Source organism: Falco naumanni, chromosome 5, assembly GCF_017639655.2.
Source record: "Falco naumanni isolate bFalNau1 chromosome 5, bFalNau1.pat, whole genome shotgun sequence".
Lineage (NCBI taxonomy): Eukaryota > Metazoa > Chordata > Aves > Falconiformes > Falconidae > Falco > Falco naumanni.
In genome coordinates, this window is record NC_054058.1 from 67,117,765 (window position 1) to 67,143,145 (window position 25,381).

General features: G+C 36.3%; 1 protein-coding gene across 1 annotated transcript in view; it reads right to left on the minus strand.

Annotated features, from left to right (window-relative positions):
- Nucleotides 1–25,381, minus strand: part of SEMA3E (semaphorin 3E) — a 139,412-nt gene that overhangs the window by 30,683 nt on the left and 83,348 nt on the right. Inside the window, exons 5-6 of the mRNA XM_040596692.1 lie at nt 8,029–8,122; nt 713–832 (exon numbers count right to left, since the gene is read on the minus strand). Of these exons, the coding sequence (XP_040452626.1) occupies nt 713–832; nt 8,029–8,122 (214 nt within the window). The remainder of the gene's footprint in view (nt 1–712; nt 833–8,028; nt 8,123–25,381) is intronic.

A 25,381-nucleotide genomic window follows, 5' to 3' on the forward strand; every position in this document is an offset into this window, starting at 1 on the left:
ATGGTTATGATGAAACATTGCAATACTTTTGGAGCAAAACAAATCAAGATCCTGACTCTCCATTTCACAGAAATTTCAACACTGACTTTCTGTCAGTTACATTTCACATTTAAGAGTGTGAAACAATTTTTAAATTTCCCAGCACATGATTTTTTTCATTATTTTTCTTGTGGCATATTTTAATTTTCTTCTTTTAAATTACCTGCTTTAACCTTTTATTTAATTTAATTGCATGATCATTATATGTTTATTATTGTCCATTATTGCACAACATCTCTTTCCTACACAAATTGGCAAAGATTCAGTTGTTTTATTGCAACATGAAGACAAAATGATCTCATCTACAAAAAGAGAGTATTCTTCTAATTAGAAGCACCCATTAGTTAAATAGATAATTTTGACATGTTATTTTAATTATATCTGGCATATCATGAAATAATACAGAATATTCAAAGTAGAAATTAAAAGCAATTTTAAAAGGGAGAAATGAAGGATTTAAAAGTTCCACTTGTTAAAACCAATATGTAATTGAAGTAAAGATTTCAATTTTTTCATCCTGGCAGGGGCTTCATGAAAAGTTTCATGCTAAAAAGATAGTTTAAACAAATTCATCTCCAAATATATGTACATAGGCATGAACGATAACTTTTATTTCTGGTTAAACAGAAATGGGCTAGTCATCGAAAACACCTCTGGTTCCTCCTTCCCATACCTTTCAATAGGCGCTCGCTATCAGGTTCGGTTCGGAGATGGGCCAAGCGATTCATGGTGCGAAATAAAGCAGCATCCCTTCCCCAGTAGTCACTGTAGAGACCAGTAAAAAGCTCGCCACCTACAGACCACGCATTAAAGAAACAAAACCAAAACAAAACAGTTTGGTAACACTCTATGTAGTCGTTTGAATGCATATGCTAGGAATGGCATTATTAAGATGGCTCATTAATATTCGATCAAATTCAGGTAAGGGGTCACTAAGTGACATATAGTCTAAACAGCATATGGACATTTTTCCTACCAGCACGGCAACATTTACAGTTGGAACAGCACAAGGACAAGAATCTTAAATCTCATTCATGGACATGGCCACATTTTCAAATCTGACTTAATAACTTTGCGATAGATTCACACACGCAACATGAAGGCATTCAATTAACATCTAACCACGTTTGCCACGTCAGGCACCTAAGGTCAAAGCCCTCACTGCTGTGCAGTTAATGCCTGGCCCCAGAGACACCTACCCCTTCTCAGTACCTAAATTTTCACCAGTGCCAAGACTCTGACCAGCGGTTTGCTTTTGAGCACTTCTAGACATGCTCTGGTCTTGCTAATGAGAAGCAGCACATTGCTGGGTCCCAGAACTGGGAGGGGCATGCTGGGTTTATGAGGAGCCAGGAATAACAGGAGCCAGAGAAAGGAATGAAAAGGCAGCAGCAGGTTTCAGAGCATGCAGTGCTAAGGAGAAGAACAGTGATAGCTGCACCAACCCACTGATTTGGGCTGGGGATAGGGTTCAAGACTAAACCATGCCTGAATCCACAGAGTGGACCTCAGACAGGAAGCCTTTCCCGAGCATGGTTATCACATTTGGCTCTGGGCAAGACATGGCTGAAAAAAAAGATGCACTAGTGAAGCACATACTGAAAATACCGGAGGGCTGGGTGCAGTTATCTCCCCAGCTGGAGAGAGAAGCAGTACCTGCTATCTTAGAAGTAATTTTTTTTTGTTGTTTGTTTTATTAGGCTGAGTGTGTTTTCCAGCCAGCCTACTGGAGCTGTTCCACTTTACCTGTAGTGTGGGTATAACTTGCTGGCTGAGGGGCTTAGGTTTTCACTGGAGAGAGAAAAAGAGCCTATTTTCCCCAGGTCCAGCAGTAACTTGTTTTCTTATCCTTAAATTATTCACCAGAGTAGGGACAGAACCTGAGATCTCATCCATCCTGCACAACGGGTGATGAATATTTTCCTGAAAAATTGATGGGAACAGAGACTGGGTCCCATTTTCAAAGGCTTTAGGTGGCATTCACAAATCAATCAAGCATAGGAAAATACTAAAAATTATAGGCTGATTGATCATAACTGTTGAAAATCTATATGTAGTTAGGCTCAACTAGATCATGCATATGTTCAAAAATCCAGCCTATCTCTATCTGACCTATGTAAAATTTTGATATCAGGTATCTATGACATTCTATCTATGAAACCCCAGCAATAATTATACCTTTTAGTTATGCATGGGTGCAACTCCCCCTAACTGACTAAACATTAAGAAAAATATATTTCACTCCCTTGTGGACATAGATTAGAAATTGTTTAGGTCCAATTTCAGAAGCAGACATTGTCACTAGGTGGCATCCTTATATTAGGAAATAACACAGCAAGAATTAAACTGTTCAAAAAGAGGGAAATAATTTGCAATTTGTGGCTAATCTGAGTGGAAGTTTCAGTGACAGGGCTTCCTACCCCCTCATCAAAATAAACGGGGCTGATTCATTCAAATGACATTCGCTGGCATTTATAAAGGATTATAGCAAAAGCAAGAATTTTGCTTGTTAGTCTCCCTCAAAGTGCGAATTTTGTTCCACTTAAGAGATAGATATGAATTGAATGGTACCGTAACTCTGAAAAATGATTCTTAAAAATTTATAGTTTGGCAGCTGGGAACCTCTGCTGGTTCAGAGCTGGGCATAGTTTTGCCTTAGGCTTCATCATATAAAACATGGCTGTTGCCTCGTTAAAATACATGGTCATGATTTAGGGTAAAATATTGGCAAGTGAAATGAAAAGTCAGAATAAATTACAGCATCGGTAGAAGTTAAAGTTACCCAACACTACTAGTGAGCTTTAGGGCTGATTAAACAACAGAATTTGCCAGTGTCTCAGTAATGCTCCAAACAATCTTCACAACCCTAACTGATGAGTTACATTAGTCGTAAATCCCCCGTTAAGAATTCCATTGGGAAAATGTCTCAGAGTGGCTGGTTTTCTTTTTATTATGGTGATGGCTAATCCAAAATGTGATGCTTTTATCCTTTCCACACTGTAGTGAACCTTCGAAAATCCATCAGTGTGGAGTAAATGCTTTGTTACATATTGCGGTTGATCAGGATTGACATTTAAAAGTCCAGAAGTTTGGCTATGAAGCCTTTTCCTTCTGTCTGACACAGGTATAAAATGTTAGTACAGATAACTAACCTGCTGGTATGGCATTCCACCATATGCTGGGGAAGTTATCACTGATTTTATCTGTGAGATCCTGGGGGCAGAAAATGGAAGTTCCGGTCTTGGATGGATATTGCTTCATGAAAGATAGTGTACAGATACAGGAATTAAATCTGATTTTTACCCTGAAGTGTTACTAAACTAAACATAAGACAAGTATCAAGCATGAGCAGACAGGTCACCTAGCCTAAGGAGAGTGGTGAGACAAATACTGATGAGTGGGACTGGCAAAGATCCCAGCACAAGAACATTTGGCGTAATTCTGAGATTTTTCACACTTTTGACATTAAAAGGATCTTCTCTTTTACTCTTCAATAGTCTTTTGCATATCCTCTAAATCCATGTTATGTATTTTGAACACCACTGGATTTTTACAGATGCTGACTAATTCTAGATTTAAAGACAACCTGAAGTTGTGGTTTGACAAATCCTGGCAATATTTCTACTCTTTTCTCCTCTGTTGAAAAGCTTCTGCTACTACTACTACTACTACTACATGTCAACTCATCCCTGTCTTCGTTGCAGGGTTTTATGCTGCTGTACATGTACTGATAAACCAGTATCTTCCAGTGAAAGTCAACTTAGCAATTTCACAGACTTTCACCACCCCTCCCATCTTCCAGTCTAACCTCAGCTTAACATGCATTTGCAAAATAATTGCTAAAATTCAGATTTTAACACAGCCTGGTTAATTCTGCTAAAACAAAAATAGAAACTTTATTCTTCCTTTATTTAAATGAACAACACCCATCCACCCCCATGGACCTCAAAAATAATTTTTAACTCAAGTGATACATGCATACTTTTCAGCTAGCATTTTTTTCAAGAAAAATACATCAAAGTTCAATTGGGACCACTTGAAAGATACCTTTATTTTTTTTGCCCTTTTGTTAAAAGCAAAGTATTAGCAAAACCAAATACAAACTCCTTCTAAAACAAAGAATTCCTAGATAAAAACTCTTAAAGTAAAACAGACTGAAGCATGTGATTTAATTTAAAAAACTTAATACAAGGGATTTCTATAAATAGGCTGCTTCTGCCTTAGAAGTGGGTTTCCTTCATTTGTTATTGGCATGTTTTGTGTACTCGCTTCAAACTGGAAGGTACTGCAAACTTAACCTATTATTCATCAACAGTCCTTTCTGTGTAAAATGTAAAATTCATGTTATGAATAAAGGAGTAGAACATAATGAGTAGAAAATAAGCAGCACCTTTCATACATTTCTTTGACTGTCAGCCAGTTATTACTCACATGACAACCCATTCACATTTTTAGCAAGTGATACTTTTCACAGAAGTAAAAAAAAACCAAATTCAAAAGAAATTATCTATTGCTTAGCTGGTAAACTTCCTCTGTATGTTTGTATTTTCTGTCTGTCAGTCAAGTATTCTGTGTTCTGGTTTGAGAGGAAAAAATATTTATTTTAGTTTATTGTCTGGACTAAAAGAAAAAACACAGATACGTGAAGCTGTTTTAAAACTGTAAAACCCAAAAATATTGTTGAAATTGATTCCCTGGATAGAGAAACATATTCAAATGTAGTTTAGTTTTTTCGCCACTTGCTTGTGATATAATGCAGGTAACAGAACATAGACATAAACTAATTTCTCAACTTTCAAGAGCTAGTGTGGTCTAAGTTAATCAGTGTGCATGATCTGATACCAAAAATAGTTTTGGCTATTGAAAGCAGATGGGTGAGTTCATTAGAAATAGAAGTCAGAAAGTTTTATATGCCATTTATCGAAACATATACATTTTATTCAGCCTGTTTGCCATCCAACATCTATTCTGTTTCCTGATTCTAACAATACATTGCTAAAATTTAATTGTTCATAAATTGAGGAATTCATCACAAGCTATCTTACCACTGGGTCAGATAACCTGTAATAAAACTACGATAGCATGGATATTTAGTTTTAAAGCCAAGTCACGAACTATTATTTTCTTGAAGTGGGTATTTTAACTGATGTGTTAAAATACATGAAGAGATACAGAACAAAAGATTCTATTTCTTCCTAATTTAATCCAGATAAATTTGGTTCTAATTAGTGATGATGCAAGTGATCTTTCAAGGTCAAGATTTTAAAAGTTTTTAAACTTTTATTAGAGGTATATAAAATTTCCTTGTTACTCTAATCAACAGCCACGCTGTTATAGGCTGCTGTGTTAATGTGAGTTGCAGAGGTGGAAGCAGGTTTTTAAATGTTTAGTTGGGAAGAAGAGGATGCTGGGATGTGAAAGCCTTTGCTAACAGGTTTGCATGAAACATTTTCAAGGACGTGCACCTTGGCTCAACCTACATGGGAGAATGGAGGCAACACTGGGGGCATGCTGTTTCCATACCAGCAGCTGATTTAGCTTTCAAGAAGACTGGAATCCCTGAAGAAGGAGGGAACCTCCAGGCATTGGAGGAAAGACTGGAAGACCAGTCCTGGAGGGTACGTGGTGTAGCTGTCATCTCCTGTTATAGGGTCATGGCCACCATGAGCTGGAATCAGGGCTCAGCTGACTGAAGGAACATCCCTTCCTTCAGAGATCAGTGGCATTAGAGGTCTCAGCCTCATTTTCAAATGTCAGTTAAAAGATTCTTTGTTATTCACCATTTTTACATCTACGTCTTCTACCCTTTTCAAATTGATACCTACAGAGATAAAGGATATACATTCTGGAGTCTAGGGAGGAACTAATGCTGTTTATTCTGTAAGCTGTGTGCCTTTGATTAGTAGAAGTTAGTATAGTAGAATACATCGAAAGAATAACTTCTTTAGGATATTTTTCCTAAGTGTCGGAAGTGTTTAATTCCAATACAATATAAAATAATAAATAAAATATTAATATCTTTGAAGACTTTTATTTTGGTTTTAAAATATCATTTTATGATCACTGAAAATTACAGAATTCCCAGTGAAGGCCTAGAAAGGCAGCCTCAAGTACCTTTCTCAGGTCATATCAGTTTTGATGAAGGGTTAAAAGTGTGTCTGTTTTTTGGTGTTCTGTCAGTGATCCAAGAAAAATTTATTATTTTTTCCCATTAATCTTGGCACATTACGGAATTGTTAGCTTTGTAAAACTGACTTTATAAGTCTTTGTTGGTGGACATCCAAGACTCTGATCAACATTGATCAGGGAAGGGTTTATGTAATGGATTTATCTTTTCAATAAAACTGTGAGGATCCATAGGACTTTCCATTATCCAGGCAAAGTAATGAATAGGCCAGAAGCACAAGGACTAACCATTAGTCTTGAAGTGCTCAGTGGCACAATCTGGCTTCCATTTAAGCAAATAAAATTCACATTGATCCCACAGTAGGAACATGATCAGGTTAATTTATTTACTTAGTTCTGTCTGAGGAAAGGTTGAGAAGGACTTCAAGATTAGACCATGAGGTTTCAGGCCTACAGCAAATTCCATAGAATGAGCCTTTTTTCCCAGGCTGAACTAAGACTGGAATCTGTTAAAAACTGCAGAAACAATTTAGTCATAAGGGTGGAAGAAAAGCGTAACAATCCACACTTCATGGGTTTTGGAAGGTCAGTCAAAACACAGCAAATTTTTTTGTGATTTTTTTCATGACTTCTTTAACGCACTAACTCTTAAGAATTTGACGTGTCATTTTTTATTTTTTTTTTAATGGGAATGAACAATATTTTGATGAATTGCTGTAATTTGAAAGATTTGGCATTACTGATGAAGATTCTTCTTGTAAGCATGTAAACATACATCTGTCACTCATGACCAATACTTGCTCACCACCATGGGTGAGCTTTATCATTGTAGTTAATAATCAAAGGCTTTAACTGTCTATTTGTAAGATATGAAGTCAAATGTAAATATCAAAGGGCCCTAAAAAGGTTTAACTTTTCTATCCCTGAAAAGTTGAAAAATTATTTGATCTTTAGCCTTTTCTTTCTAGCCCTTTCTTTTAATGACTATTACTTCTTAATGCTCAGTTTTCATCTTAGTTTTTCTAAACCCCAAAATGACTGTGTTAGTCCCTAAGTGCATCTGGATTCCACCCTTTACCTGCTGTTGCAGTCTATTTTTAATCAATGTACTATAATATTGCCAAGATTTGTTTGCTTGATCTCACAAAATGTTTTCAGGAAAACATTATAGAAGAAAAAACCATATGGTTTGCTATACTATGACTTCAAAGGTCCCAGCCCTACCGTGATATACTTACCAGCAAGGCACAGAGGAGCACTATCTCAGCACAGCTTTCTGGCACTGCAGGACTTAGGCTGATTTCTATTTTTATAACTGTCAAGGATAAGATCAAGTCTCCTAACAGAAAATCACCAGTTTTGGATAGTTCTGTTAGAAGGCAGCGTTGGAAAAAATCTATTTTAATGTCAAAATCTGTATAATATAAATATAAATATAAATAATAAATGGTTGATATAAAACCAGGTAAATTCACGTTTTTACAAGATGCTCATTACTCAGATTACATCTCAGTGTATGAAAAATCGTAAATTTTGTGTATTTGCCTCGGCTGTGCAGAAGACTAAGCCAGACATATTGCTTCAATTTGAAGGAAAGCAAGAGATTATTTCCAAAATTGTACAACAATCAATTACCTCTTCAGGATGGCATGTGTCATATAACATCTACTCACTTCAGTGAGACACCCTTGCTGGAGTTACCACTGCCTGGGATGTAATATTAATGTGGGCAGCACCATGAGGATTAAGTCTGACATGTTGAAGGTTGCAGTGGAAGACTGACAACACTTTGGTGTGCTGAAGAAAGACACTCAGAATGACAGATTGACAGGACCGTGAAGCTTGTGACATAAAGATCATTACCAATTAAGATGGAGGTGAAGGAAGAGCTGGGGTCAAAAGGGCACCTGCCTCGTCCTCTCTCAAATTTGTACGATTCCAGTTGAAACAGATGATCCTTTAAAAACAGAAAAATCACAGAAAAGAGCATAAACCCTACAGGCAATGACAAAAAAGTCCTTAGAGATGAGCTTTAACTTTGTTATACCTTTATAATGGATTGACTTCGTTAGGTAGAAAACAAAATTACAGTTGCTCACCGATGTACTAGTAAAAATTCTCTGGTTTTCTTCAAACCACCTTTGTGTGTGCACTACCCCAAAAGAATGAGTAAAATATGCACTGAAATTGCACTTATTTTATTTCTGTGGGAGTAGGGAGTGAAGATTCCTCTATCTTTTCTCCAAAGTATCTAAACATTTAATAGATATCTAGCCATGGAATGTGTTCCCCCTCTTAAAACATTTTTTTTCAGTAGTTGTTAAATATATCATGCTCTGTTATCTTCCCTTGGTAGCTTTGAGATGTTTATAGATCTTCCTCATAACAGTATGTTTAGGAATGAATCCCCATTTATGGTTTTCAGAGCAAATTTAACAGAATATCAGTCTAAAAAGAACATCGGCAACTTAGTTTAATTTGTCTGTGTAAGGCTTTAAAGGCTGAGAAAAAACTTACAGCTTAATTTCATTTGCAATGCTGTTTCTCCCAGCTTTCTCAAAAGAGCCTATTAATGTCTGATTAAAATATCAAGTGAGAGCACAATATTTTTTTTAACTTTTATATTAACAAAAAAACATGCACAGAACACATGGGTGGGGGAGAATAAAGAGGCAAATAGGGAGAAAGCTATGAAAGCTTCTTAAAATATATGACACCCAGCCATCAAGCGTGTGACTAGTAAATATTTTGACAGTCTAGCGGTTCCAGTTCTGTGTAACAGTTTTACTCAAAAGTCTACTGAAATGCAGATTATATCAACATATTGGATAAAGGCAGCCTACCTGTTTGTTAAACTAATCTCAGGTTCATGTTGCTAAAATGCTAAGGCAAATGTTTTGTGAGGCATTAAATTACATGTGACAGGACCCCAAATCCCCCAGAATTTTAAGGAGTATCTGCCTGGATTTCTCCCTTAAAGCGAATGTTCTCAAAGAGGTACAAGAGGTTTTCAACAATAAAAAAATGGTTTTATTAGACCTAATTTTTCAGGTATTTATTCAGATAACTCAGTATTTGCACAGAAAAAAGTTTGATATATCTAGACTGGACAAATAGTACCCTGGTGGTCCTTATTCAAGTGTATGTAGTCCTTTTAGTCCTTATGCCATTATAGCAGCATATGCAGCTTGGTCCCTAAAAAATTGTGCTGTAGAGAGATACAGAAACCTGATAATGTGTCTGCCTTCTGCAATGCTGTATTCCCCACTCACCTATGTCCACCTATCCCACCCTACCACCTACAGATCTCTCTCTGCCTAAGCAAGTGCAATTGCCCCACAGCAAAACTAATGTTCTCTTCAGGTAGCTCCATTCATGACAGTTACGCTTTCCTGAAAAAAAAAAAACCAAACATGAAAAGAGAAGGAGCAAAGAAGCAGAAGAGACCATTGCATAGGACGGGAAACTGGCAAGGTAATAACAATAAAAAATGATTTATTTTTTAAAGGACAGAAAGAAAAAGAATGCAAGGAAAGTGGGGAAGTTGTAGATCTGTTAGTTCTCATTCACTGGTAAATAACTGAATATTTGTATGTGTTTCATTAAAAAGAGTTAATTGTAAATTTGTCACAAACCCCTCCAGAACGTTATTGACTGCTTAATCCCCAGATAAACCAAGCTGATGTACCTATCTCCCATTCCCATCTGTCCAAATAATACATGCCATTTTCCTGCAACTTCTGATCAAAAAGATTCTCATTAGTTTGAGAGTTTCTATAAAAATGGGATGCAACTCAGAATTCAATTCTGGAAAAATAAGACATCTGTTTCATGTCTACTTGAAGTGAAAAAGCCACTCCAAATAAAAATAGCAAGCAAATACCATACAAATGTAAGTAGTAGTCCTAAAACTTACAAGATAATGAAGAATTCAGAATCTCACCTCTCCAGAAGCTCCTGTGTTGGAGCTGATGCAGCAGAAAATAATCATGCAGGGTAAAGACTGGTGGTGCAGGAATATTATTTTCTGCTGTATCAGCCTCAGTTGCACATCAGTAGTAACTATTTCCCCTCTGCTGTTGGGTAAATGTCAAACAATGAAGAAATATTTATCTGTGTGTGGAAATCTCAGCCCCATTACATACTTTTCGAACATCACACACCAGGTATTTTTCAAAACTAAATACCAAAGTATTTTGTATCAACAGTAGAAAAAAAAAAAAAATAAGGTGAACTCAGGAAGGGAAAGAAAAAACTTCTGAAACTGCACAAAAGGACTAGAGAGTCATAATTGTCATAAAATATGATGAAAAGGAAATATTTCTAAAAGCAATCTGACTGCATGATGTTATTAATTCTTTAATCAGGTAATAAAAATAAAGTTACTCAGGAAAAAGTTTCTCTTCTGGGATCTCAACTAAACTATTTGTCAATCAGTTCAATAAACACACACACAGTTTTTAGGGAGAAATACATAGAAGTAAGGGAAGAGATAAACTGAGGGTTAAAATTTAATAATTTTTTCTAATCTTAATACTTTCTGTTCATTTTTCCCCACTGTAAAATAAACTTTTCTATGAAAGGAAAAAGTAACAGATTTAAAACTGATTGTAGAAAAAACATACTCAGATAAAGTGATCAGGTGTGGAAACAAAATTGTTTTGAAACAGCACTTGAAGAAGTTGTACTATCCGTACTTCATGGTTTCTAGTGCATGGATCATAGTTCGTCCTACATAGGAAATACAAACTGGATTTTTTGTGCTGTAGGACAAGGCATAATCCCACCAGGGCATCACAGATCACACTTCATATTCATGTTTTCCCCTGGTAAAATGCCACCGATATTCAGATCGGGGAGTCTTGGCTGGTGTGGGAGGCTTCCAGATGATGTGGAAAGATTTTGCATCATTGTACACCAAATTATAGTATCATAATGAAAAAGCTACTAATGGAGTTAACCATTCCCCTGAGAATCCAGATGAAATAAATGGTAAAGACAAACCTACCTCTTTTAACATTCATGACATGAATACGTTTAAAACATCCAACTATATGACCACAGAATGAAAACGTTAAGCAGAATGCATATTATCCTTTCATTATCTGCATTTTAACAGCAGGAATTTCTGAGCAAGGATTGTAGTCCAAATACATCATCTAATGCTAACAGTGAAGGTAGACAAAAATTTGGATTTCAGTGCAATTTGGAGTTTTTAAGTGGATTTCACCGGGTTTGATATAAAGCAGGATATGTATCTCATAAATGTTTGCAGATACATGTAACTCTCTGAAAAGTCACTAAACATGTAAACAATGACTCCTCCATGAAAGATTTTCAACCTTCACCTTTTAGGACAGCATACCAAATATTCCATGGTTGCAGTAAGTCATTCCCATCACTGGGGCAAGTAACTGAAGATCAGGTGTTAGATATGTCAGCTTCCACGGGATGCCAGTTTAAATGAAATGAGTGTGACACATTAATAATCAGCTTGGAAGGCTAATACCATAATTCTAACCCTCCTTGCTGTTTGTGACATTGGAATCCCTTGAGAAACATCAGAAGAAAACTGACATTTTCCTCACAGATTATCCAACACAGCAATTCAACGTTGCAATTTATTTTACAGGCACTTTTCAGGGGTTTAGGGTAAAAATTATGCAAAAACACATATGGAGGGCTGGGAGTGGAATTACAAATTTCTACGTGTAGTTTGGGAAAAGGAATGGGGTCTGGGTTTGATTTATGATACCTATGACTTAGGAAACATAATACACTTTCAAGTTCTATTAAAATAATAATGTTCTTTAAAAAGAAATAGAAGATATTTCCAAGGCATCAAGCATTTTGTCATTACCTTGATGTGAATTGATAATTTTAGACAATGAAGAAAAATGTAGGCTATAAATAATAATGAAAGAAAAGGTCAGTCAGAACCATTAAAATTTAAAGACTGCATTTAACTTTTGTTGCAAAAAATTGCTTTCTCTAGTGCCAAGTGCTGCTTTGCTCTGGTTCAAGACAGCGTTTATGCCTGTGATTAATTTAAAACATATGTTTACTTCCATTCCTATTCAGCAAAGAACCTAAGCCTATTCTCAGTGTTAATACAATGGCTGTATCTTTTCACTAAACCAGGTACTTAAAAATATAGAAGCTTTGGTTGGATTTTCCCTCCAATATTATTTTTATAAGGAAACATAATTTGATTTTCTGTAAAGGGATTTTTTTTCCACTTTACATTTTTATTATTTTCCAGGTAACAAAAAAGTCAAATGTATCATACTGGCATTTTTTAAAAGGAAATTTAAACCACTTCAGTACCTTTAATTACACACTTAACTGTGTATGTATATGCTCCAACGGTAGAGCCAAAGCCTGCTCTCCAGGAGACCTGTGCCTTTTTGTGGTTGGTACATTTTTGGTTGTTTGGGGAGTTTTTGAAAGTGGGGCTGGTGTTGTTTTGGTGGGCTTTTTTAAGAAGTCCATGTTACTTATATTGCAGGATAGTAAATCGTATTTAGAGTGTTGTAGGGAGAGACTGTGCAGGTTTTCATAAGTTTTTAACACTGGCTATACTAACCACTGTCAATGTAACTCACTGTTCAAAATTCGTTCTTAGCATTAATGATCTCATAGTTATTCACCCTTAATTAAGAATTGTGAGAGTTATTTGTTGCATTTCATTTACTAGGGGTCATACATTTGAGACCCTTTTAAAGAGAACCTTGAATAAGAAGGTTCATGTGCAAAGGACATGGAATGGGAAAATCTAAAATAGACATGCATTGCTTGTGCCAAGCCATGAGAAGTGTTTGTTACCTTGATAAATCTGTGTGTGCTAGTGTGATATGATCTGCTCTTTTTTTCTCTTCAAATAATTCCTAAGGCATCAAAAAAGGGAATGTAAATGCCAAAGAGTCACCTTATTTGATCATAGTGCCCTGTCTGAGGAAGAAGACTATTGGGAAGGGATGGGACTGACTCCTCAAGGAAAGGACATTCCAAAGGACTGGCGAGCTGAGTGACCTGGTAAAGTGGGGTTTAAAGAAGGGTCATCAGAGTCAGAGGCTGAAGCCCAGAGAAAGAGAGAGAACTGCAAATGGAGATGGTATGGAAGAGAGAGGGCTGCCAAAGGGATGTTCGCATCCCTGTTCTCAAGCCAGTATGTTCAGAAGCTTTCCTTGAGCCTCTGAACAAAAGCTGTCAGGTTAATTTTCACTTGCAGGGTTTCCTTCTCACAGAGCGCTTCCATTGAAGTCCATTACAATGTTGCCTTTCTTCTTTATGAGAACAACACTGAGACCCTTATCCCAAAACTAGGGATATTGTACTTGGATTCACTGGTTCCAGATACTCCCTTTTTTTTTTTTTTTTTTTTCCCCTAATACTATCTTAAAACCGCAGTAACAAAACAATAAAGTAACAGATGGGAAAAACTGTGATTTTAAAACTTCATCAAGTTAGGTACACAGTGACACACAGTTGTGGTTTTATCAACAGTCTTTAGTGCCATGAAAATGAAAGTAACTTATGCAATCTCCAAGACAGTAAACAGAATTTATTGAGTAGAAAATAAAATTTATAAAATTTAACATAGCAGTTGTCTTATTTCTAAAGAAAGAAAACAATTATTGCCCATATGTACTTTCCCATTTATTAAAATAATTTTAAAGTCTGATTTAATATTAACATAATGCCTTTAAAGTCTGGCATTTTGTACATACATATGTACCCATGTGTACTCACACAGCCTAACATGAGGAACAAAGAACTTTTTTCCAAAATGAATCAAACATAAGTTTTGTAAAGCATTTTACTAGTGTAACTGGATTTTTTTTCTCATGTGAGAAATTGAATGCTGACTCAATCCAGAGAAATTCTGTGACCACAATAGAAAGTGAAATGCAATGCATAGGATAAATCTCATCTTGATTTCCATTATCCTTTGCACTATGTTTTTAGTATAAATTCACATGATATTTTCTTGCAAATATTCTTTAGTTCTGTATATTCTAAAAACACTTTTTTCACTTTTATTCTTTCTTGTAGACTCACTTATTCTTAAGTTTTTATTATGACATAGAAAGACACACTGAATACACTATGCAGAGCCCTCTTTTAGGCAGAATGAACCTTGACTTCCTCATTAAAAAAAAAAAAATAAATCTGAAAAATCACAGAACATGTCTGTAAATCAGCAGAAAATATAACTCAAATATAAGTCTCTAAACTTAACTCTCAACTCCATGACCTGTCTTAATCTGTACATTTGCCTCATGAAAAAGGCACAGGTTAAAAGAGATATGCAGTAAAAAATTTTGGTTTTGCAAAAACCAAACAGAATGTAACATACTGGGTCAGGCCTGAAAAGTCGTCTCATGTCACATAGCCTTTTGTATTTAAGCAGACTAAATTCTGGTGCTAAGAAAAATGTGTATTAACAGTATCTGATAGCTATAGTCCCAAATATTAGGTAGGTGTATAACTAATGTCAATCCAACTAATTCATTCAAGAAATTAAAAATCTAAACCCAATAGAAAATGAATCAATATGATGAGGTTTATATAAAGGAATCTGTCTTCCAAATTTTTATAATAATACTAATAATTTTCTATTGCAACTTACTGGCCTATTTAAGTCAATGTAACACAGGCATGCAGATATTAGCATGCAGGGTGAGTAACACAAGGATGCTCCAACAGTTGAAGAAATTTTAATTTCATGACGTACTATCTTCTTCAAAAAATCCAAACACTAATTTTCCAAAGTTTCTGAGCACTGGCAAAAAGTTTCTCTGCTTGTTGTCAGAGGATAACTAACATTTAAAATTACACCTTCCATGTTCACTCAACTTTATTTTCCAAGCCAAGTGGGGAAACAATATTAGGAAAGAGTCCTCAAAGAACTGGCTGAAATAGTCAGGTCTCTGCTATTTAACATAATTAAGATTATTTGGGAGGTAGTATTTCTTCTGAGGATCTGTTTTCAATCCTCTTTACTATCCAGTGACATACTGAAAAGATCAATCGTCCTATGGGATGAGAGTGCATAAAATGTTACAGACATTAAATCCTCCCTAAAACTTCAGATGTATTTTTCAGGTCTATGCATTTTATTCCATAGTTAAATGATTAAGACACATTGGGCTCCAATCTGAAAACATGTTTAAAATCTGGAGTTATGTCAGACTGCTGTCTGAGTTTGCTAAAGGATTAGCAATTTGTGACTTGTGTCAAAATATCTGGCCTAAAGTGACAGAAAGAATATATTTCCCTGATTTAATGTGTGTGAAATACTCCAGCAATAGGGGAAAAAAAAAAAAAAAAAAAGCCAATCCCTCCCAACTACCCAGCATATAGAAATCATAGGCATTTACCCTTAGCAGTTCAGAATGTTTAAGCAGAAGTGAGTGAATAAGTCAGAATTTTAGGAGGCAAGTCTTTGCATGACCTTAAACTGGATACATAAACTCATTAGGGTCCTATGGCATAGAATAGGACCATTAAAAAAATAAATTATGATCATATTGCACTAGTGTGATAGGTAGTATATATGAAACTTCCAGGGACCACGTAAAGGATCTCTGGAACTAAAATGCTTGGATGGCTGTATACAGAGATACATTTTTATGGCCAAGTGAAAGAGGAGCTAAAGATAGCTCCAAATTGCTCTACAAAAGCAAATGGATTTCTGTGAAGTGCAGACTTTACACAGAGCCTCGCTGGCCAAGACTCTCCTTTTCCTTGATTTTGGCAGGCTAAACTGGTGTTGAGGTTGTGAGGGTCACATCAGAGCAAATACCAAATAAAAACTCTCACCTAACGATTGCTGTCCTAACAACTGGGACAAAGGGAGGACACAGCTCTGTGGTCGAGTTTACAGTCTAGGCTTTGGTGGTGGATGGAGCAACAGGTGGCTTGGGTGTGGAGAGGACAAGAGCTACATTCAACCAAGAATGGCTTTCAGAAGGAAAGCAGATACCCTGGAGAAGTTCTGCCTCCGTGGACTGGAGCGGTAGACAGCCAGCAGTCCTCTTGCAGAGCTTCAGCAGGGCGTCCCAAAATGGGACATTCTGGAAGAAAGGGCAGAGAAGCGGATCTACTGCCTCTTGATGACACGCATGAACTGCAAGCAGCACTACTTTTTAGTTCACTTTTCCACCTGGATCAATTTTCCTGGATAGATCTAAGTCAAATAAGAATAATAACCAGTAATAAAGTATACAGGAATTATAGAATATTAAGGATGCACTTTATAATTTGGGAAAATATTAACTGAACCCTGTCATTGTTAAGTTTTTGCTGGTTTTATTTATGATGACTAACACTTTATTGAGCAGTACCTCGACTCCTCAAACAATGCCATAGACTTCAGCAGGTGCCCTCACTTAGAAAAAAACTTTTTCTCATAAATAAAGGTGTCAGAATCTAAAAATCACTGTGAGTAGAGCTGGAATATTTTACCTACCCCCATCAAATTACCACACAGGGGGAGTATTTCTTTCTCTTTGGGCTAATAATATTATTCCTCTGTATTGATTTGTTCTGTCCTGACCTGTTTAATCTTGCAAAGGGCAGATCTAATATGATGGAAAATTCATTTCATATGGCTGATCAGTTCTCTACCAATCTGCCAAATTGAACTTAAACTTCACATATGGCCATATTTAAACAATATTCAAAAGTGGTGAATGTCATTCACCTCATTTTATGGATGGAGAGTCCTGTCAAACAAACCTGTTGTCTGTTACAATGGGTGAGAATGACAAGTACAACTGTGCTGATACAGAATACTTGGTTTTCTCTTAGTTTCAGGTAATTGGTATTATTTGAAATACCACTTGAAATACTTGATATTTCACTTAGTAGGTAGCTGTTTGATGAAACAATGTGCATTGTAGAATTATTAAGAAATAAAAACTGCTGACATATATCAAAGTATAGCTGTTACTAGGTACACATCAATGAATCTTTTTTTACTGGAGGTTTCCCTACATTTTGTTTTTGATAGAAAGATGATTTTTTAATTGAGTGGCAATGGGGAGGCATAAATAATGAAGAGAAAAGGTTAATGAGAGCCCTGGGTGCACTCAGGTTATGGGGTGCTCTGAACACTAAGCTAAAGGTCAGAAGCTAACAAAGTAGATTTTAATATAACTGTATCCAGAGTGGTGTGTTTTAGAGTAGGAAACACAGTCTATTATCTGAAGTACATCAGAATGCCCTAGAAGATGGAGGGTCAGATCTTGTTCAGATTACTTTCACGTATCAGGCTGAGGTGCCTCATTTAGGATCCCAAGATCCTATCCCAGGTGCCTTGTTACAGCTGACAGTGACAGGCACCTCTAGAAATCTCTTCATTGACCTTGTCATGTGAGACTATTAATTAGGTGCCTCAGCTAAGTGTGTAACCTGGGATAAGTCTGTGCTCCAGAGAAGAACTTTGGGTCCCAAGTGCAAAATGCTAAAAAGAGATTTCTCATTGTGATGCTGTGCCAAGGACTCAGCACTTGAGTCTATGGAAAGAGGGATCTCAAACAGAGGTAGGGAAGTGACCTTGCCTGTACACACACCATCGAACAGCATGTCTGGTTCTAGTGTCTGCACTTCCAGAACATGTGAAAATACTGCACAGAGTTCACAGGAAGGACACAAATAAGATTGAGGAATCCTTGTGACAGGAGGTTTAAAGAGCTATATTTATTCAGCTTATCAAAAAAAAGTGAAGAGGTGGCTTGGTCTTTGTGCATAGGTACTTATATGTGGAAAAGATGTGGATTAGATAGTGGGAGATTTTTCAACTTTACTATCAAAGGGGTATCAAGGTTAAATGACAGGAAGTTGAAGTTAGATAAATTTAACCTTGAATAAGTGGCTATTTCCTAATGTTGAAAGTAATTAAATGTTAGGACAGCTTGCCAGAGAAATAGCGGTGTTACCATTATCTGGATTCTTTGAAATGACAATACATATTTTCCTGAAAATATTTTAATTCAGTATCTGGGAGAAATTATCCATGCGGTGTGTGACTGATCACATAAAATGGATGGGTTTTGGCCTTTGTTTCTATTTATGCAATACCTATTTATGCAATACCTACTACCCCTTTCCCAGCAAAGCATGGGAAGAACAGAATTGTCCTTTCTTCATTATCCTTACCACACTTCACATACACAGCTGTTCATTAAGGTAATTATTATATCCAAAACACATGAACTTTAATTTCTCACATAACCATAGGCATTAGTTCAGAAGGAACCTTTTCACCATTTCACAAGAGGATGTTTGTCTTTTCTTTTGAAAGGTTTGGAGATTGGCCTGTTGCAGAAGTTGGATTGTTACTTCAGTTGGTGCAGAATTTTTTTTATTATTATTTTATATTTTGTTGGCTAGTACTTTCTCATTTTAGGAGTACACAGGTAAACCCTGGTTTCAGTCAGAAATACTTCTTCAAGTCAGGGTTGAAGTGGGTCTTCAGCTTTTTCCCTTTTGTAGCACAGCACCTTTCTTGTATGCTATGAGCATAAGGGTAATCATCAGCTAACAATTTCCTGCCTATTATGAGTGTCGGTACCATTTAATCTGTCTTGAAATGCACACACATTTCACTTCCAAAACCTGAAATACCTTAATTTAATTGAAATTTGGGACTTTTGGATGTTTTGGTGCAATTTGACAAGCTGTGATGTGGACATTCAGACTAGATGATGTAATGAACCCCTCTGGTTAAAGATTCTAGGACCTTGTGCTGCCTACTTGGCAGCACTTTATGTATATGAACATTTGATACTGGTTTAAACATCATCCAACTTAAAGACTAATTTCACATGAACTATAGATGCAGAGGACTGCAATAAATAAGCAGTTTCATAGTATTTAGGGTTGCAGATTCAAATGCATAAATAGTGAGCTGAAAAACCTGCTAAGATTTGGTGGGTGGCATTCTAACTGGTGGCTTTGCGCTCATGCCTAGGGGCACTGTACCTCTAAGCAAATATTTTCAGGGCAAGAATCTGTCACACATTCTATCTAATGAAGGACTGACCAACACCCACTTCTGTTTGGTCAGTGAAACCAGATGTTCCTCCTCCCTAATCCTCTGCAAACTGAGAGCACAGATGAGGTAATAGGAAAAAGCATGGAAAGGGAGTAACTGGGCAGATCATTGTTTGTTTTGATTATAAATATACGTCAGAAACAATATCCTAAAATAATACCTATAAATATGTGTACAATTTAATTTCATAACAAAGGTGAAAGAATGATGACATTACCAAATGCTGGTCACAAGCAGAAGAATTATGCCCTGTAAAAACTAGCCTGAGGTATGACTCGAACATTCTCTTTTAACTTCCACATCAATTCTCTTCATTTTGCTAAAGAGCAAGCTGAGGAGCTCGTGCTGCCTGCATTTGTTTGGTGTAGAGGCAAACGGAAAGCTTATTGCTGAAATTTAGCCTGGTTTTGCTATGAAGCACAGAATATGTAGAAAAGGCACTGCCCCTCCCTATATCCAACGAGATATTAAGGGCAACATAGATTAGAAAGAAGAAATTCCAACTTGACCGAAGTGTTCTCCAAACAAACAAATACACTTGCTGTTTCACTAAAGGCAATTCCTTTCTAACAGGCCTTAAAGACTGAGAATTTAGAGCTGTTGTTCCCTGATAAGCAGAATCTCATCTGGCTAATTGCAGAGGAAATAGCATAATAAAAAATACATCAGATTAGGAACACCAAGAGGAGACCCCCAGAAACCACCAATGTATTTTGTGGAAAGGGTGACTAGGTCCATCAGCCTTTTGAGGTTGGAGAAACACAGCTGTAGGCAGTTTACTGAGTTAAATGAGGCATTGTAAATGGTACTTTGCCAGCTCAGTGTACATATTAAAAATTTACAGCGTGTTCTAGAAGAGAAATTCTTCATGCACTGTTCTTTCCCACAACTTTTATTCCCCCAACAAGTTTTGTCATGCAGAGATGCCTTCCTCTTCCAGGAATCAGCTCTATCTTGTCATCACACAGTTTGCAAAAACTTAGGATATTACTTCTGCACATTGTTTTCAAATTGCCACTCATTTTGCAGGTCCTATGGAGGCAGAGTAATCTCTTTAGCTGTATCTGTTGGAACGCTCATGTAGGCTTGTTAAAGGTGCTTTGTGAGGTATTTAATAAGGCAGTTTGGATCATTGGAAGGCCTCTGGAGCATCCCTAAACCCTGTTGCTCTGATGAACAGATAACTCATTAAGAAAAAAATCATTGCCTAACTGCAGGTAGCACATCTAATTTATCTCAGGTTTATCATAATCCACCTAGGATATTTTGAGCTATACGGAACAGTAGTAGAGTACTGTTTTACTAGTGGCTAGATTTGCAGGACCACAGACTAAAACAGAAAGCACTTCCTCCAGTACTTATTTTCTACTACCAACACTGAAAAGTTTATATAAATACAAAAGGAAGGGAATGGGTGCAGATGCTTCCCCACTTTCTGCATTGGCATTAAAAGCAACAGGAGAGACAAATGTTGATTTAGTGAGAATGGAAGAAGAGTAAAATCTCTTTTTCCCTGCACTTTTCTTCTTCTATATTTGTTTGAAGACTTATCTCAGATGTTTTTCTCACAGAGTGCATGGGAAGAATGCATATTAAATTAAATTCATCATGGGAAATTTGGGGTGGAGGGTCTCTGACTCTTGCATTCCCCAGAAAAAAAATGAACTCTCCTGCATTTCTCAGTGACAGAAAAATAGAAACAGAAGGAACCCAACCTTTTCTGACCTGCATGGATTTTTGACATTTGGAAGCATTTCATGAAGTCAGTGATAATGAACTCACTTACTGGCTGAAAATTAATTCTCTTATGGATTTTTTGGCCAAGATTTTGTAATATGTTGTTCTGCAGACACCAATAGTTGTTCTGTCTGCAAAGTCAGCACTCTGTTTTTTCCTAATATATAATTTATTTCTAAATGGAAGAAAAACATTGGGTAATTTGCTGAAATGTTTAAATTTGGGAAAGCAACATTCATCAGAGTCAGGGTAATTAGAAAGAGAGAAAAAGATGAAAAGCTGCATGTTACTGTTAGTGACTGCACTTGTATATTTTTAGAAAGATAATATCTGGCAACAGCTTTACTAAAGTGAACAGTCTGGAATTCCAAAGCAATATCAATTGAACAAGTATTACAATAGAAAGACTGCAGCAAACCATTATATATTTAATCTTTCAAATGGATATATAGTTTGTGATATAATTTATAAATATTTTTTTTAGAAAAATATATTTGACTAGATGCTGTTAGCATAACACACGTTCAAGGTAGAATTCAATAAAGCCAATATTCATTGCTTGTTGGTTTATAGGATCAACATATTCAAATATAATACTTTATATTAAGACAAAATACATACTATCATTAGATTTCTATAAGCCATTAAAAGCATGACAGAAGCCTTTAAACATTTGTAATGTATAGTAGTGCAATTTGGTTTTGAAAGTTTTCAAAGCACGGTTCAATTACTACATAGTAAGTTATATGATTATTTTCTAGAGAGACTGGTTAGGGGAATGGACATTTTTACTGTGTTTTTTGAGAAACCCAGAGGTTCTGTTTTTCAGTAAGTTCCAAGGGGTAATGATCTGCCAATGAGGCAATCAAGTTCTGTGCATTTCTGGAAACAGAACTCCCCTTTTGGTTTCACTGATCATGGATAAAAGCTCAGTGTTCTCCAAGACACAGCTCAAACCTGTTTTTGATAAGAAAACATGGACTCACAGCTGCGCAAGAATGTAAGGCTTTATACAGGAGGCAGAAGGTTCCTTTCCACAAGCTGGATTACACCTTACAAAAATGTGCTAAACACAAGATCAGGATGCCATACAGAATGACCATGATTATAGCTTTGGGATACTCTCACTGTTCAGAGGAAAACCAGTAATGCTCCATTTTATTATCAAATGGCTATTCAGAAACAGAAGACTTTACGTAAACTTTTGTGGCAAGCCAGCGTGGGACTACTGAGCACCAGGAACAAGAATCTTGACTGGATGTTTTGTTCCAACAAATTATTTCTCTTTGGTCTGCTCAATAAATTGCTGGAGGTAAGGTTATAGAAAATATAATCCTGCTATTCTATCATGTTGCAAAAAGCCTGTATCACTAATTTGTATTTATATTCATTTTGTAATTTAAGAACCCTGCAGTTTTTACTGAGAGGGTTGCATCTTCCCTTCATCGTCAGCTCAGGATGAAACTTGTGGTTAAGGACCCTGATGACAGAACAAGTATTTTCTCCTTGTTGATACTGCTGATTCATAGTTCCATGTAGAAGAGTGAGTCTAGTTTCATATGCTGTGTTAGCTAGCTATCTGGTTACACAGGAGTCTGCTCTAAGGGCTCCCTCTTTACCTCCAACACTTTATACCTTTACGCATCTGCGAAGTGTCATTGTCCATGTGTATATAAGCCTTAAATACACCTTATGCTACTTAAAGAGATTCTGTTCAGAAGTGACATAGTTTGTGGTCAAAGTCATATTTTACTGAAATTGAAGTTCAATATATTTATTATAAAATGTCAACAATATCTAAAAAATGTTCTTTTCAGATAGCAGCATATTATGAACTGTATTTAACTGCATGTAACTGCATATTATAAACCAGCATTTACCCTTCAAATGAAAAGTCTGTTTTACTTTTTTTTTGTTGTTGTTTTTTAATAAAGGTGTTTGGGTCTTATTTAAAAATGGAATAGCATCATTATATTTTTAAGATTGTTTCATTTATTATCTTCTTTCCATAACAGTCAGATGGTGAGAAAGAGGAGCTGAGGTGCTGAGATGGAAGAAATGGGGAACAGTAACCAGAAGTTGTTGGATCAGGACACTCTGACCAAACAGAGATCAGCAGAGACTGCACTGCAATTTTCTAAGGAACATGTCCCTTCCCTTCCCTTCCTGCAGTTTCACGATGTTCTTATCAGTCAAAGAAAGCAAGAATACCAATTTGTCTACTCAGTCACATACCATGGGTTATTTTTAACCTACCATACACATGGCACCTGTCTTTTTTAATCCTGATAGTCAGCTTTTCAGATAATGGAAACTAATATAGCTACTTAGTAGTGTAGCAAATATATTTCCTGTTGGTCTACACAAATAGAAAAATGGTGATTTTCCCATGACTTCAGTGTGGGTAAAATTTTAGAACCTGTTTGACAAGGGAGAATAATAAACAAAAAGAAGGAAAGGAAGCGCAGTGATACATAAGGGGATGATCATGGGCCACACATTCTTATATAGGAGTCTTGTTTCTCATTTTTTGTTTTTCTGGTTTCTATTTTTATTAGCCTGTTGCTTATGCTATCTTAGTGTTCCTATATATACAGACATTGATTAATACAAACTGGACCAGGAAGCCTGACAGGAAGTTCATGAGAGGAGCAAAGACGACATGCAAAATTGCCTTATTTTAAAATTACGTATTATTTAATTCCTTCCTCGGTTTCAGAAGGCGGTGTGTTTCTGCAGTTCAAATAACCTCAAATCTAAGTGCTGTGCTAGATGCTTCTGATTCTGACAGCAGTTTGAGGTGCATGGCATGGGTTGGACCCTTGGAGATTATTTCTGGTGATGTGGTTCTAGTTTGGTTTGTCAAACCAAACATTTACTGAGAAAAACCTAACCAAAAAGATTTTACTAAAATAACCCTTGAGTAAACCACCCTGAGTTGATTTAAATGAGTACACTTTAAAAACCTTTATATCTGCAATTAATATTTTTTCAATCCAAGTGCTTATTTTACGTCAGCTCCAGCCCCTGCCCTCTGTTTTCCTATTGTTCTGAGGTAAACAATACTGTAGGCATGGGACAAGTCTGAAGAGCTGCTTTAACTCATTAGGTACAAAACTGTCAGTTAAGTGTGGAGTACAACAATTAAAGTGATGTAAGAGACAGAATTAAACCATTTTGTTATTGAGAGTTTAATGCTGAAATTTGTGAGAAAAAGAATCAGGGGAAACACATTATTTATAAACTGATAAACTGACTAATTCTGATGTGGAATAACTGAGGGGAAAAATCAAACATAATTCAAAATTTAGCTTTAATTTTCTAGGATGTAGGAGAGTTCTTCTGTTTTATCCAATCTCAGCTACATAAAACTATAAACACAACACTTCCGTGATTTCTTTTATATCTATATATGTATATACATCCAACTGGCTATTTATAATATAGCTTAAAGTTTTTTGCAAATATTTGGAAATGGAAAGGAAAGAAGTTGCAACTTGATTTTGAAGATTTGCTTTTTCTCATGGTCATTAGTAAGGTTGGTCTTTATGGTTCACTCTCTATTATTTTATGAATTATATCCACAAAGATTAGCTTGCCTCTAATGTGGACTCATGTAATTGCAATCACCTTGAAAATCCCACTCCTGGCCATAAAGGGAAGCAAGAACTCTCTTGGATGGGGCTTTAGCATCAGCTCCATGACAAGTGCTCAGCTTTACCAGAAGACATCATTAAATATGATACAACTAAGCAAGACCATCGTCCAGTGTCTTTTCCTGACATTTGCCAGTAAAAGCCAATTCTTACCTTTGGGCTGCAGATCTTCTCCATCTATCAGGTCCCACTTCACAAAGTGCAGGACCAAGAATCTATGGTCAGATGCCTAAGTGGTCATCACATGTGCCTCTAGCAGCCTAGTGAAATCCTCCTCTGACTGCAGGGCAGCTCAGATAAACAGTGGGATCCCTTACCAGTTGTTCTATGTTGTATCTGGGTATATGAGTCCTTCAGAATTACTAAGTATATGATAAAAGATAACTTTGCATGGCCAATTTGCATTAAGTATGGACTTCCAAGGTCCAGATCTAGTAATGTCATTTATAACTTGTCCACAAATTCAATCTGATAACTGTTGTAGAAAATCATCCCTTTGAGAAGGCTTTTTTATGTCAGGAATTTCAAATTAGATCCATAAACTCCATATGTTTTTTAAGACTGGCAATGGGAGTGCAATGAAACAAGGATGCAAGGAAGCAAGATGTCAGCAGGATCAACCAGTCAGCATTTTTTCCTCCATGTAGCAACACATAGGTTGCATGTAATCAGGATTAGGTTGAATGCTTAAGGAGGATTATACACCCATTTTAAATGAGAAATTGGTACTTTTGCTGATTCTTTAATCCTGATCTTAAAT